The 16,106-nt window shown below is 33.2% G+C and overlaps 1 protein-coding gene across 6 annotated transcripts in view; it reads right to left on the bottom strand.

Annotated features, from left to right (window-relative positions):
* LOC148617749 (calcium-transporting ATPase type 2C member 1-like) overlaps positions 1-8,827 on the bottom strand; it is a 29,104-nt gene extending 20,277 nt beyond the window's left edge. For 2 of the 6 annotated variants that reach the window (XM_088585282.1, XM_088585283.1), the window contains exons 1-8: positions 5,181-5,299; positions 3,771-3,981; positions 3,191-3,280; positions 2,618-2,653; positions 1,838-1,899; positions 1,462-1,570; positions 980-1,141; positions 122-190 (exon numbers count right to left, since the gene is read on the bottom strand). In XM_088585282.1, coding sequence (XP_088441408.1) covers positions 122-190; positions 980-1,141; positions 1,462-1,570; positions 1,838-1,899; positions 2,618-2,653; positions 3,191-3,280; positions 3,771-3,981; positions 5,181-5,182 — 741 coding nt within the window. In that variant the 5' untranslated portion in view covers positions 5,183-5,299. Of the gene's footprint in view, positions 1-121; positions 191-979; positions 1,142-1,461; positions 1,571-1,837; positions 1,900-2,617; positions 2,654-3,190; positions 3,281-3,770; positions 3,982-5,180; positions 5,300-8,602 lie in introns of those variants that run through there. The other 4 variants (XM_088585284.1, XM_088585288.1, XM_088585287.1 and 1 more) reach the window with 4 other exon arrangements.
* Between the last annotated feature and the right edge of the window lie 7,279 nt (positions 8,828-16,106).

Genomic DNA, 16,106 nt, shown 5'->3' with positions numbered 1-16,106 from the left:
TCACTTAACAACAAGGGATCCACACAAAAAAAAAAAAAAAAAAAAAAAAAAAAAAAAAAAAAAAAAAAAAAAATCTTAACCTTTTAGTGCGAAAGATTTCAGAATTTCATTAAATTATTACCTCTTCTTCCTTCATCAATTTAAATAATTGTCCAAACTTAGAATTCTCACCGGTACCAATGACTATACCCTGAAATAGAATTAAAGAGCTTTGGTGCATTTGTGTATTTTTTTGTTGGTGCTAAACCAGTGAGTGCAAGACAAGAATAAAAATAAATATAGAAAACTTCAAGCCAAGTTAGATACAAAGTATCACAGTTTCACAAACCAGTATGACAATGATGTGATACACATGACACTTTCTGTCCAATCCTTTAAAACTGGCTTTTTTAATTACTGCAGTGACATTGCAGTCAGTCTGACATTATGCTGTTAATGGAAACAGCTGATTAAATTTATGAAAGTAAGCAGCTACATGATAATGAAAATATGCTTACGAAAAAAAAAAAATGTAGATTGGAAGTTTGGCACTTATGCCTACTTTTTGCAGTTTTCCTTTCCTCCTTTGTCTACCCGGACTTGACTTTTTATGAGCAACTCGGCGGGTGTTTCTAAAAAAGCAGTGGACGCTTACCCTACCGGTGCACCTGCTCCATGCTCCCAGTTTTTAGAGGAGTCCAGGTTGCTCATTTGCTTTTGTTACTTTGTATGTATGATTTTAGTTACTTTATGTTCTTTGTTGTTTATGTCTGTTTTCCATGTCTGGTTTTGTCCCTGAATTACATTCTTTTGATTACCGCTATAACCGTGGTTCCCTTGATTACTCTTTCTAAATTAAAAATCTTGATCCACAGAAGGTGTGGATTTAAAATATTGACAGATTAACTTCCAATGAGGGTTTGATTTTGACAGGTAGGGTTGTGAAAGGTTTCACATTTTTTAAACTATGCAAAAAACTACTATTTAAATAAGATCTTACCTTGCCCCTACCAGCATTTACCATAGTACCCATAAATGTTATACATGGGTACTCCTGTATTTCACTGTCATTTTTATGTAAATTCTTCATTTCTTGTGTTGATTTTAAATTTGGCATACATTCTCCAGTAAAGCTTGATTCATCTATTAATAAATTGTTGGCCTGAGAAAAAAAAATCAGAAAATTACATCTCATTTGAATATTAAAAATACAGAGTCCTGGAACAATGCAAGGACTTTATTTCAATAGGTAACATGTGAGGGTCACATCATAAAATTCTTGTATGTATATCTGGTAAAATTTAATGTAAATATTGTGACAGGTTATTTTTCTACTGATTTACATGGTACTCAGAACATTTCATGATATTTCATGCATTTAAGGATGAGAACAATTGACCAATCTAACAGAGTCTCCTATGTACAAGTCCAACATACTGAGTCAGATCTTTACTGGGTCTTTGACAATTTTTGTAAACATACCTCAAACAGCCTCAGATCTGCTGGTACCCTGTCTCCTACCATTAAATGTATAATATCTCCAGGAACTAACTCTCTGGCAAAGAATGTTTCTACTTTTCCATTTCTTAAACTGAAATAGATATACACATATGCGAAAGCAGATTAATAGCAGAAACCGCAAACATTTCACAGTTTACAGTAATATAGATGCTTACTAATATCAAGGTGGTTCTTTGCTTTATAGATTTGAAGAATAATAATTTTTCTGATATGATGTACAAACAGAGGGTAAAAATAAAATTATAGAACTGATAGGTAAATTTTGTGTAAATGTCAAAAGAATAAATTCCATATAATAAATAGAAATATCAAGGCAAAAACTAGAAAAATAACTCACCAATGGCACATTGGAGGAACAAGTTTAGCTAAAGCTTCTAATGACTTTTCAGATCTGTATTCCTAAAATAAGAAAGCAAAAACCATGTTAAGTCATTCAATGGGAAAGCATGGTTGAAATATGGAAGTACCAGCATTTGTCAAGAAATGGTATTTTACTTTCTAGTCAATATATGATTTTGAATTTTAGATTTCATATGGTTAGGGTATAGTAGATGTCCATTACAGTAAACAAGTATATACAGATTCTTCTTCAGTACCAAGTGTTTCAAATTATTTTTCTACTGGAGATCATAAAATTAAAATTTTCAATGTGGAAATTTCTGCAAGCATGTTAAAATCTTAATTTTACCATAGAGTGGAAAAAATTTAAATAAAAAATAGGCTGATTAAGAATTGGTTTCTCCCATAAAATCTGTAAAAAAAACTCTAAATTTAAATTAAATAACCGCCCAGCGGTTAAAGTCGTGTAGGTTTTAATCACAGGATTTGAATAAGAGAAGATTGCTTCTGGGACCAGTCAATGGCAAACTTGTGGTTTGGGTAATTTCTCACAGTTCATTGTTGGTCAAAGAACTGCCTTAGGGTGACCATATTTTTTTTGTAATTTGGTGAGATGTTTGTCTCTTTGAAGAATTTAATCTCTTTAAAGTTTAAAAGTAAATCTAAGTCATTATAGTATAAGAGAATGTTTTCTTCATGATAAATGATTTCCAGTTGTAGGGACATTAAAAAATTTGCTGCACCCATATTCTACAATTGAATCTTAAGTAGTTCTTACCTGTACAAAAGCTACTGTTACCACAATAATAATAGCCTGAAAAGGAAACATACAAACAAACAAGATTAAATCTGCTGAATCTCAAATACAGATGAACTTACACAAACCAATTTATTTTGACTGAAGGTGTAAAAAAAAATGACCATTTTCTCCAATGTTTGGAAATAAGTTTCAAATAGATCCTTTTGTGTTAAATCGTGGAGTAGTTGATGAGCATTTGTGATATTTACTTCCCCAAGGTAAGGCTGTGAGGAGAATCTTTCAAGCATTTTGGCTTAATAAGACCTCTAACAGGGACATCATTATCAGATGCAATCAATATGACCTGGTTGGATCCAGGATTTCAGGTTGGGGGTATCAATATAATAAATTGCTGAGCAAATTGAGGCAAAACAATTCTTAGAAGTATAATGTGTACAAAAATAGAGAAAGGTCATCAAGACGACAAAGTAGACCCAAGATAATGTGGCAGCTTGCCACTAAGTCAGAAATTAGCCAACTGAACAACTCATAGGGAAGCTTACAGAAGATGAAAGATATTGAAGTTCTATATCCAAACCACACCATACATACCACTGTAATACTGACTGCATCATCAAACTGTTTCATCACCAAACTGATCAATGCTGATGCTAATAATAAAAGGATCAGAGGGTTGTTAAACTGAAAAATAAAATAAAATTCATATAATGTGACAAGAGTTGATTCAAGTTTACCAAGTGTCCTGTCTCCAGGGGCAAGTGATATTTTTGGTAAAGGAAAGTTTTATAAAAGTTCCACTTTCCCTATGGCAAGTAGAAAACTAGAATTTCTGAAAAGATTTGTTTAGTTTAGAAAGCAGACATTGATCGTGGGAAAGTTAATTTCAAGCCAAAAATTTTCAATAAATCCTTGCACTGTTTACCTTACAAAGATAACTGTGCAACAACTCCTAATTTTGAACAATATAACAGACCAGCATTATTTACCATCAAATTTATCCCACACAAAGATATAATTGGGCTGTAACCAATCAATCGAATTTTCATTCTCTCCAATTAAGCATTCTGAATGCCTGAAATATCTGCACATAGGACATTTATCCACTGAGCAACCAACCAATCAATTAATATTACGATATGGCAAAGATATAATAAATCAATAATATCATTACCTCTCCTAAGTATTTTTTCCAAAGAGGTTCCTCTTTGGTAATTTCAAACTCATTAAATCCATGGTAATTTCTTCTCTGACTAATTTCTTCATGGCTAAGTCCATTTTCAACATCTGTTTTGGTTGCCTCTACAACATCTGATATTGTCATACAACCTGCCTTTTCAGGCGTTAGCAGCGACATCATTTCGTTGTCTTCTTGGGATGAAACCCTGCAATAAGAAATAGAAAAAAAAATTTTAAATGAATTATGTATATACACAAACACCTAAATAAGAAGTCTACACTGTCAAAAGAATATGCATACATTTTTGTATGTGTCTTTAGTTACCCACCAAATGAGAGCAAAATCTTGATTACATTAGACGGTTAATTTGAAATGGAATGCACTGCACACAGATATTTTTATCATGGTCTTTAAAGACACTTCATTGCTGAATACAGTTGGTTGCTAAGAAAGGTTATTGCTAAATACATTACAGGAGGTTGCTAAGGAAAGTTATTGCTGAATGCATGAGGTTGCTAAGAAAGGTTACTGCTGAATACAGGTGGTTACTAAGAAACGTTATTGCAGAATACAGGTGGTTGCAAAGACAGATTATTCACTGAATACAGGTGGTTGCTAAGAAAGGTTATTGCTGAATACAGGTGGTTGCTAAGAAAGGTTATTGCTGAATACAGGTGGTTGCTAAGATGGCTTTGACTGTAGAACATGTACATCTATTGATAACCATAAACATACCAATGCTAAACAATGCATAGTAAGAATTCTTTCCATAGTAAAAAGATATTGGAAGTACAATAATGTCATCATACACTTCTTGAAAGGTGATTTGTAGCATATCCTGTATGGCGTGAATATTACACATTTATCTCGGCAATAACATGCATTTATTGTGAGTGTGCAGGCTTGGTACATGTACACTACATTGTGCTGTTAATATGAATTTTTAATTTCTCCATTTCCACAATGGAGATATTTTGACTGAAGTCACAGTGTTTTTCATCAACACAGTGGAGTCATCATTTCAAAATTTGTTAGTAGTTTACTTTCCCTGCCTTTATATCAAGATATACTTAATAGTTCTGACAGATAAATAGAATTTAAGTGATGGACATAAAATAGACTTGAAAATAAATCAATTTTATCTCAGTTTCTACTTTGGTGGAGTTACAGTGAAGGAAAATAGTGACTCCACTGTGGAGAGTGAAGAGTAATGGATATAAACATTGAAGTACAACAGATTTATTATATGCTGTTCAGGTTTTTCAGAGCAGATATGGACTCATATTTTGGGTATAAAATTTGGCAATCCTTTTGCCCATACAAATGTAAATGTCTTACCATTCCTCATTTGAAAAAAGTACCAGAGGCCAAAAATACTAGAGAATCTGACAGTATTGTACTTACATTGTTGTACATTGTATTTACATGTACATGTATGGACAGAAATAACCACCGTGGTGACACATTTTGTTCAATAACAACACATTTCATCAATAATCTACTCATTCATACGTTTAGTCCAGACAACACACTGTAAATTTAGTGTATACAATAATGAACACCACTGAATCAATACTTTAAAACATGTTGCATTTTTAGCCAGAAAGATGAAATTACATGTACATATTAACATACAAGGTAGGACTTATTCCTCTGTATTAGAGATAACAGCTGTCCTAGTAATAATATGTATGTATAGTGCTGGTACAGATGGTAAAATATCATATTAAGGTCTAGTGAAGTGTAAAATGTTGAAAAGGTTTCCTGATACAGATTATTACATAAGTTGCCAAGGAAAGATTATACCACTTCTGAATACAATACACAAATGTATGTGGTATTTTTACCTTTACATAAATACATGTAGATAGAAGAGAAACTTTAGAAGTCAGTGGCATGAATGGTGTTTTTGTTTTTAAAACCAGCCTTTTAACAGCGGCAAATCTAGGATTTCTGGTGGGGACATAAATATGAAGTCCCAGCAAAGTGAAGAAAGATAATTTTTGGCAATAGAATTTATAAATAATCAGATTTACATGTAAAATGACCTTTTTTCTTGCAAATTTAGAAGGGTGTACATTTGGTCATCCCCTATGTATCTTTTCACAAAGTTGAGTCTTAAATATTGTGCAGACCAGTGCTATATAAAGACTTACATGTATGCTAACCCCTATGAACCATTTTTAAAATTCCCTGCCACTTCATAGAACTGACTGACACAATTCTCCAAATTTATGGAAAAGAAATATTTTTTCTGCCAACCCTATAACATGCATTAAATTACACTTGCTTTTAGCATAGTCCCCCACTTATTATTGACACTGGTAATTGAAATATTACAGGTAAAAGTAGGAGAGATTTTATACAAATAATGGGTAGAAAAAATCATACCTCCACTTAAGGAGACTCAATGTCACCTTTGACCTTTGTACAAAAAAACCCAAAAATTTGAAACAATAGTAAATAAACATTTACCCAAATTAATAATCATTTTCTTGTTGTTTAGTTAGTTGCTGTGCAAGTCTGATAACTTGATGCAAATGGGGGAATAAATTTTTAAAGCTCAGAAAACATTGATTGCAGAAAACAAATACAAGATATAAAATGTTGACCTTAATATCAGCACTTTTTTCCTTTTTCATAATAATATTTCAACCAACCTACCTCAATTTTTTGAGCTACACGTACAATCTGTTAACTAACACATTAACAAAATCTGGCATGTTTCTGTTACTGTGCTACTTTAAAGTGAGAGAAGTTACAAATGTTTTATCAAAACTGACGCTACACAGCCCCATTTGTCTCTATTATAACAACATGTGGCATGTGGTCATTTAAGTGTACAATGTAAGTTTTAGTAAGAATCAGGTCAAATGGGAAAAATCAGAAACATGCATGTCAAAATTCCAACAAGCTCACAATATAATTTCACTCAAGGATGCCTTCTCTAGTTGAAAAGAACATTATTTGATCACTGCATCAATGGATTTGCTCAGAATTAATTTTCAGTGCATTTCAAAGAAATCATAACTCAATTTACCAAATTGATATAGAAAATCAGGTCTTTTTCTTGATTCTGAAGGTGCAAACAGTAAAATAAAACTAAAACAGTGTTTTTTTTTGTGCCATATTTTACCCACTGCCTGATTCTTACAAAAACTGACAATTGATACTTGTTAAAATTATCTCTCTGTCTCTCTGTAGAACCAGGATCAATCAACTGGTAAATACATGTGAATGCCAATGAAACATGATATAGTGTATTGTCTATGAGATAAAATGCAAACTGTTACTTGTACAGACAGTATGTATGCTTTTCCGACTCAGGATTTCATTTAACAACTTGACCTGGTGAAAGATGAGCTAATCACAAAACATTAACTGAGTACACATCTTGCATGTACGTTTTGTATAAAGTGAATCATTAGGGTAGGTTGGTTACCAAAAAGTAAATTTGGAAATTCATGCAATAGAGGCATAGGTTTCAACTTGTAATACATGTAAATCACATTTTGGAAATAAGAACATGTAATTCTGTGAATTCATTTACCATACAGCAGGTAATTTTCAAGAGGTTTCACATCTGGACATACATGTATAAAGGATGTGAACTGACTAAAACTTTAAGGTTCTTCCAAAGAATCCACACATATACATATAAAACTGACAATAGTTTCATTATTTTGACAAAAATGAACAAAAACCTTTTGAAACTATAGTATTTTCAGCATTAATGGCTTTGAGCCTTAAACCATATCAACTATGTTTCTTTGGGAGTATGTCATGTTTCACCTGTCTCACATACAATCTCAAACATGCTAATAAGGTCACATCAATAAATTCTCATCCCCGCCCATTACTTTAGCCATATGGTCATATGAAGCTTGATTTGCATAGCTATTTATGATAACGGTTCATCAAATAGATTAAAGGGTTAGTACATGTATCTATTGTTTACACTATTGTAATTGGTGTTTTTTTATTTCTGACTAATTAATTATAAAAGCCCCAAATTGACACTCCTGTTATTGTGTATTACACACTTTTTCACACACATACACTGTAGGTATAAAAAATGCCAGCATGTTTTGAGAAATTGACTATGATCAAAATGATTGAAAATGACAATGTAGGATAAAACTTGTAATTATTATCTAGTCTTAAAAATACAAAATGGCTCAATCATCACCACTTCTCGAAATGTCACCATTTCTTTCAAGAGGAAAATGTTAAATGTCAAGTGTAGGACCTCCCATCTTCAACATGTGAAACTGAAACATTCTGGGTCAGATTTGACTCATACAGTAATGTGATTTTCATGTTGTGCAAGAATCAACATGTGTTAATTATGAAACAAGTTGCAATTTTTTAAAATCTGCATAACGATCAGTTTTGTCCTATAAAAGTGATTTAATGTAAATGTTGCATAGCAAAAATAATAAAACATTTTAATTTAACAGCGGTTTTCTTATTGTTATCATCTGTTGCGCAAAAAAGTTTGTCATGTAGAACCTCCCACACAAAAAATTTGAAACGTGAGATCTTCAACATACCCACACTCTGAGCTTAACAGGCATGGTTTTATATATACATGTATTCCCATTACTGGCATTAGGAGAAAAATCAGTGAAATATTAACATAGCAGTGCATTGTGAACAAGTTTAATGTTATTTGAATACAAATAGCTCTGTCACTCATAGGAAAAGCTTAAAGCTTCACTAAAGTATCAGATTTTATAGTTTTAAAACCCAAACTCCGACTAAAAATAAAGATGACATGGTGACAAATGTCACTGTCAGAATCCTGATCTGTCAAACTAACAAACCTAAATCATTTCTTAAATCCACCTTTCAACACAGTAAAAGAATAATCCGACGGTTTATGAACACCCGTCTCAAAATATTAAGTCACTTTGTAGTATACATTACCCGCTAACACAAATTTCAACTTGTTACTGTCAGAATCGTACTGGTACTTTTCTGTTCATTCCGGAAGTCCCGGCATTGTGAAGGACAGTCTAAAACCAAGATTTCAGAGACGAATCAGTTTCTTAAACAGTGGGAGCGGAAGATCAATCGATTCATACATGAAATAAACTCCGCTTTTAACAAAAACAAAAACAAAATATAACAAAACGGAACAAAATAATAAAACAAAAGCACAAAAAGCTCAATGGTATTATTGAGTTTTAAAAAGGAAAATAAGAGAATTAAAAGATTTACTGAAAAGCTGGTAATATAGAAAGCTGACACTTCAGGGTTAAATCACTGTAATAACGAATATAGCAATTCCAAAGCTTATACATTTATTTACAGCATTGCCTAATATAAATGGGCCTTTTCCAATTATTGTAATTGTGTTTGTGCCAATAAAGAATATCATTTTATTATTATTATTATATTATTATTATAAATCAATCTTTGATTAATGACTTGGATAGAATGTTTTACATATTTACGGTTTTATATGGGATGGAAAAACAGAAAAGATAAAGCGTAAAACACTCATAGCTGCCATAGAAGATGGAGGATTAAAGATGGTCCATCTACATTCTTTTATTATGTATTTGAAAATTGGGTAGGTGAGAAAGCTCTTTTTACAAAAAGGAAAACTGATTTATTCAACGGGTCATAGTTTTCCTTTCCTCGTTTGTCTATCCCAGACTTGACTTTTTATGAGCAACTCTGACCTATTCCTTCACTCTTATGAGGCTGACTTTATAGCTGATCTGATCAGAAAGAAAGACTATTGTTTGGCTAGATCCTTCAATCTCAGTTTCCGCTATATAGATGACGTGTTATCTTTAAACAATCCTAATTTCGGGGATTTGATACATCGCATCTACCCAAAAGAACTTGAGATAAAAGATACTACAGACACTGTGAAGTCAGCCTCATATCTTGACCTACACTTAGAAATCGATGGTAAATGAAAACTATTGATCAAACTTTACGACAAACGTGATGACTTTTCATTCAGAATTGTCAACTTTCCTTTCATCTGTGGCAACATCCCTTCGGCTCCTGCGTATGGAGTGTTCATATCACAACTCATACGTTATGCCAAAGCTTGCCGGGACTACGCAGACTTTTTGTATCGCGCTAGAACTCTAACAAATAGGCTTCTGGAACAGGGTTATGTTGCTACAAGATTGAAGTCATCACTACAGAAGTTTTATGGTTGTCATCATGGATCGTTATGGTGTATCCATCAGCACCATGAAAACTGATTTATTCAATGGGTCATAGTTTTCCTTTCCTCGTTTGTCTACCCCGGACTTGACTTTTTATGAGCAACTCGGCGGGTGTTTCTAGAAAAACAGAGGACGCTTACCCTACCGGTGCACCTGGTCCATGCTCCCTGTTTTTAGTGGTGTCCGAGTTGCTCATTTGCCTTTGTTACTTTGTATGTATGATTTTAGTTACTTTATATTCTTTGTTGTGTATGTCTGTTTTCCATGTCTGGTTTTTGTCCCTGGATTACATTCTTTTGATTATCGTTATAGCCTTGGTCCCTTGATTACTCTTTGCTTAATATTGAATTAAAATACTTTGGTTTTTTTTTTTTTTTTTTTTTTTGGGGGGGGGGGTGGGGTTTGGAGCCTTTTCTTTACAAAAGGGAAAGTTATTAGAAGTATAAAAAATATTAAAAATCCGTTTTGGAAAGAAATGTTTTATGCCTTATCGTTATCTAAACCATTACAAAAAATTACTTAAGCTTAGATATTTTAAATTTTGTGTCTTTACAAGATTTTTCTTACTTTATTAAGTGGGAAGATTCAAATGTCAAATATCTTAGTGATGTATTTGATACAGTGGGGACAAAATTCCTCATCTTTACAGAACTGAAATGCAAGGTACATACACAAAACTCTGTGAAATATTTTTCCTTGATATCAAGTATTCCTACTGATTTAAGACAATTTATTAAAAAAATGTAGACAACACAGTGAGACACACTGTTGAGGATTCATTTTTGAAAATGCTTGTTAATAATAAATGTATTAGATTTTGAAATGGGAAAATGAATTATACTCTGAAATACCAGATTGGAAAAAATATTTTGTTCTGAATAAGAAGTGCTGTAGTAATGCTTATCTTGGCAATTTCCAATACAAGTTTTTACATCGAGTTGTACCTACGAATTTGTTTTTGTACAAGATTCATATGAAAGATTCAATCTGTGTTCTTTTTGTAACCAGAGTATATAGACTATAGAACATCTGTTTTTTGACTGCTTAGTCACTTCAAATGTTTTATACGATTTTCAGATTTTTCTTAGAAAATACTGTTCTGATTTTGTTATGAAAAAAGCACTTTCTTTTTTCGTGTTCCTGAGGCAGATATCAAATTAAATCTTTTGTTATTTATTAGAAAACAGTACATAATCAAATGCAAATTGGAAGAAAAACTGTCTCACATTGTTGGTTTAAAGCAAAGAATTCGACATTACTATCGCATTGAACATGCTTTGCATAAATTTGAGAAGATATGAGCCCCTATTAGAAATATTTCAGATATTTGATGACTAAAAATGTGTTTATTAGACTTTAAAATACAAGACAAGTATATATTTCGTCTTTTTTTTATTTCAAATTGTAAACTGAAATTTATGTATCATAGAATGATTGTCTTTTGAGCATGAGAGAATGTGAGAGTGAGAGTGAGAGTGAAATAGTAAATAAAAAAAAACGGAAAAAGAATGGAATACAAAATATACACCTAATCTATAAGTGAATTACTGCTTTAGTTTACAGTATTCAGTTACAAAACAAAACAAGTAAAAAAAACCAAACAAACAAACAAAGCAACCAATAAAAAAAAAACAAAAAAAAAACAAAAAACAAAAAAAAAAAAAAAAAAAAAAAAAACAGCCAGAAAGCATGTATGTAAACAAATAAAAAATCAAACCAAAAGAAGGAAGTTAAAAAAACACTAAATTAATTTGAAAACAGAAATTAAAGGATAACAAGGAGTTAAATAAAGTCTACTATAAAGATCAATGATAATAATAATAATAATTTGAAATATATATAATGAATTTTGATTAATGGTACATGTACATGCAAGTAGATATTGAATACGGAAAATATTATCAATCACTGTGGTGGATGTAGGGGACAAAGGAGGGTGCGGGGGTTAGGGGTCAGACCCCTTTTGTTGGAAAATTTTGTTAATTTCTTGAAAATTTTAGCGAAAAAGGAGCACATAATAACCTGGGACCGCTTTTGTTCTTGAGCCCACCTGCTCTCTTTTCAATTTTTAAAAATATTTAACTATTAGTGGTATCATAGAACATGTTTGTTTGTTCCACATGATTTAAGTACGTAACATTTACCCATTATATTTCCCTCCCGAATCCCTCTTTAAGTCTGATTTCCTCCATTTAACTTAATCTGTCAAGTAAGGACAAAGAGGACTACAGATTAAGGAAGTAGACCTAGGGTAGGGGACATAACTCTTGAAATCAGTGATATGTTTGTATCATATTCAACTTTACCAAAGCCCATCAAGCTTTCCTATGAAACAGAATGAAATCAGTCCAATTTATTTTGAAGCTTGCATGAGATTTATATAAAATGCTGAATACAAACGTTCCATTGATTTGTATGAGTTGTGTCCCTTACCCTAGGTCTACTTCCTTAAAAGAAAATTTTGAATAGCGCTTACGCGTGGTTTGTTTGTTTGTTTGTTTGTTGGGGTTTAACGTCCGAGCAGCAATATTTTAGCTACATTCAGACGATGAACATGAAATTGATGATAAAATGAACATGAAATGATGATGAAATGAAAAAGGGATGGGACACAAGGACAATGGGGTCGACAAATTTTGATTGCCACTGGAAATAGGGAGAGATGGGTAGAGTCGGGCAATTTACCTGGGGCACACATCCCAGTTGCTCTGTGGGCAGAGCGCCCTAGCCCCCGGCTAGGGTTCTGAGCACTATTTAGTCGCCTTTTACGACAAGCTTAGCGCTGCTGCAGGCCTATTCTTTTAACGCCCGGACCTGCACGGGTATGGTTTATTTGTACGTACGTACGTAGTATAGCTCACATGGACGATTCACGGATTCATGAATACTACAGACCCTGCGCAGTCAGTCTCACATCTTTTATTACTTTGTATGTATTATTTTTGTTATGTTATGTTCTTCGTTCTGTGTGTCTGTTTTTGATCTCTGGACTCTATCCCCGGATTACATTCTTTTGATTTCCGATAGAATATTGATTCGATTCCCTTGATTAATCTTTGACACTTGGAGATCGACGGTAATGAAAAACTATACGACAAACGCGATGACTTTTCCTTACGTATTTTCAACTTTCCTTTATCTGTGGCAACATCCCTTCAAAACATGGTTATGGAGGTTTTATATCACTCATACGTTATGCTAGAACTTGCCGTATATTTTGCAGACCTTTTGTACAGCGCTAGACTTCTTAAAGGTAGGCTTCTGAAACAGGGTTATATTGCTTAAAAATTGATGACATCACTAGAGAAGTTTTACGGTCGTCATCATGAACTCGTGGATCGTTACGGTGTTTATGTCCATCTGCACCACGAGAACGGATTTGTTCAACGTGTCATAGTTTTCCTTTCCTCTTTTGTCTATATATCACAGACTTTACTTTTCGTGAGTTACTCGGCGGGTGATTCTAGAAAAAACAGAGGGTCAACCTTACCGGTGCACCTGGTCCATGCTCCCAGTTTTAGTGGGGTCCGAGTTGCTCATTTAGTTTTGTTGCCTTGTACGTATAATTTTGGTTATTTCATGATCATTGTTGTGTGTTTCTGTTCCCTGTCTGGTCTTTGTCCCTGGATCACATTATTTTGATATCCAGTAGAATCTTGGTTCCCTTGATTTATACTCTTGCACGCAAATGCTTCTTGTTCTAACACTTCAGCGCAAATACCTAAGTGTCAACTTCAACAAGTGAAAGAAATTCATTTAAATAAAGAACGAAACAAATATAAAAATATAAAATACAAACAAATACGAGACCAAAAATAACTACAAACGATACATATAGATAACTAAAAGATATTTTGTATGACTAGATCAAGGTTTTTTGGAACATGTACAGAAATATTTCTGAAACATTTTAAAACGTTTTGATGTTTTTACAATGTTTTAAAGAAATATTTTTAAAAAATCATTAAATTTCTTGCAAAAAATGCGTGATAATGCGTAAAAACCAGACATGCAAATACTGTACTATATATGATATGGACAGCATATAGTAAATTGCCAATTAAGAGCATGGATTTGTCTATATCAACTCAGAATATAAAACAAATGAATTCAATTATGGACAGATCAAAGAGTTATTTTCCTCGATTTCAAAATTTTCTTGTGCTATCTACGCAATTTATTTAATTCTTACCATTTTAGTTAACTGCGAACCATCGCTCTTTTTTCCCAGAAAATTTATGATCTCTTATATCCGAAAATTGGTTTGATATTTTCAAAAAAGAAAAAAAAAAGAAAAATGGTTATCAGAGTTATCAGTGTTTTCCTTAGATGGTATGACTTGAGATTAGACATTTTAATCGTACTTCCTTGCGTTCCTAAATTAGGCTTTTCAGCCTTCTCTTATAACTGTTTATTGCATTATAAAATAAGCACATGTACATCCAAATTTTATCTTCAAACATTCATCAACAACCTTTACACATGTACATGTACTGCCAAATTAGTACGCCAATAACACATCGTTCTTGTAAGAGTAATCAAGGGAACCAAGGACATAGCGGTAATCAAAAGAGTGTAATCCAAGGACAAAGACCAGGCATGGAAAACAGACATACACAACAAAGAACACGAAGTAACCAAAATAATACATACAAAGTAACAAAAGCAAATGAGGAACTCCACTAAAAACTGGGACCATGGACCAGGTGCACCGGTAGGGTAAGCGTCCTCTGCTTTTCTAGATACAACAGCCAAGTTGCTCGTAAAAAGTCAAGTCCGGGGTAGTCGAAAGTGGAAAGGAAAACAATGACACGTTGAACAAATCAATTTACATGGCCCAGATGGATGCACCATAACGATCCACGAGTTCATGATGACGACCATAAAACTTCTCTAGTGATGGCTTCAATCTTGCAGCAACATAACCCTGTTCCAGAAGTATATTTGTCAGAAGTCTAGCGCGATACAGAAAGTCTGCATAGTTTTTGGCAAGCTCTGGCTCTAATGTATGAGTTGTGATATGAACACTCCATACGCAGGTGTGATGTTGCCACAGATGAAAGGAAAGTTGATAATTCTGAATGAAAAGTCATCACGTTTGTCGTAAAGTTTGGTCAATAGCCAAACGTAAAAGAGTAATAAGGGGACCAAGATTCGAGCGGAAAATAATTGTTCAAATGCGCCATTCAAAGTAGGGCTTATAATAATCAGGGGTCATTATTTCAGGTCCAGTGACCTATGTGGTTCACAGTAGTGAAGAAAGTAAACTAATGTCATTACAACCATACTTGCAAGCCCCGTTGCATCCACAACATACCTCATGAAAGAGACATGACACCTACTTCACCTGGAGAAAATATATATGAAGATTGAAAAGGATTGATCATTATTATAGAATAATTCCAATCCACGCACTGCGATTTCATCGACCCAGAAAGAAAAAAATTGGAATATCATAAAAGTGCAAAAAGAGCTACCTGCGCGGATGGTATATATTTCGTAGTTCTTATGTACATTAAGAATAGATAGGAGTAAGGTAGTAAGTACACGGAGCGTTTGACTTTCAACTCCAAACAAAGTCCGCTAAAATTGTATAGTGACCGATTATGTCTAATGCTGACAGTTCTAATGGTTTCATCACTCTTTGATATGCTTTTAGATAGCATTCAGTAATATTGAGCATTCTTTAGTAGATATCCTTTTCCATTGAGAAGGTTGAATGTATCAGTGAATGTTTTCTATTGTGTGTTTATTGTTTCCCTTTGACCTTACATTGAAAGGAAATGGTTAAGGCTTTATAAACCTTAACACACTACTGTTCACAGTCAGGAGATGTTAGTCATTAATATGTCTTTGTGGGAATTTGTAATAACATTAAGGATTGCGTGATTCATCAGTGGTGGTCTGCACATTGTCACTTACCGATAAAAGCTGTATACCAAAACAACAAAATAATTCTAGTCATAGGAATTTAGCAGCTTGTTTCTGTATCAGCAAACAATGCTGCTATGTACAACATAACGTATCAAAGTTATAGTATGGTTGAAAGTACCCTGAACCATGAAAAAAGATCAGTATAATACTGTATTGCTTGTCTCACTGCTGTTCTGCAGGAAAAAGGGACACAAAAAATTAG

Source organism: Perna viridis, chromosome 5, assembly GCF_037379345.1.
Source record: "Perna viridis isolate PV_CMFRI_1.1 ecotype Kerala chromosome 5, ASM3737934v1, whole genome shotgun sequence".
NCBI classification, from domain to species: Eukaryota; Metazoa; Mollusca; class Bivalvia; order Mytilida; family Mytilidae; genus Perna; species Perna viridis.
This window is presented reverse-complemented; position numbering and strand designations above follow the sequence as displayed.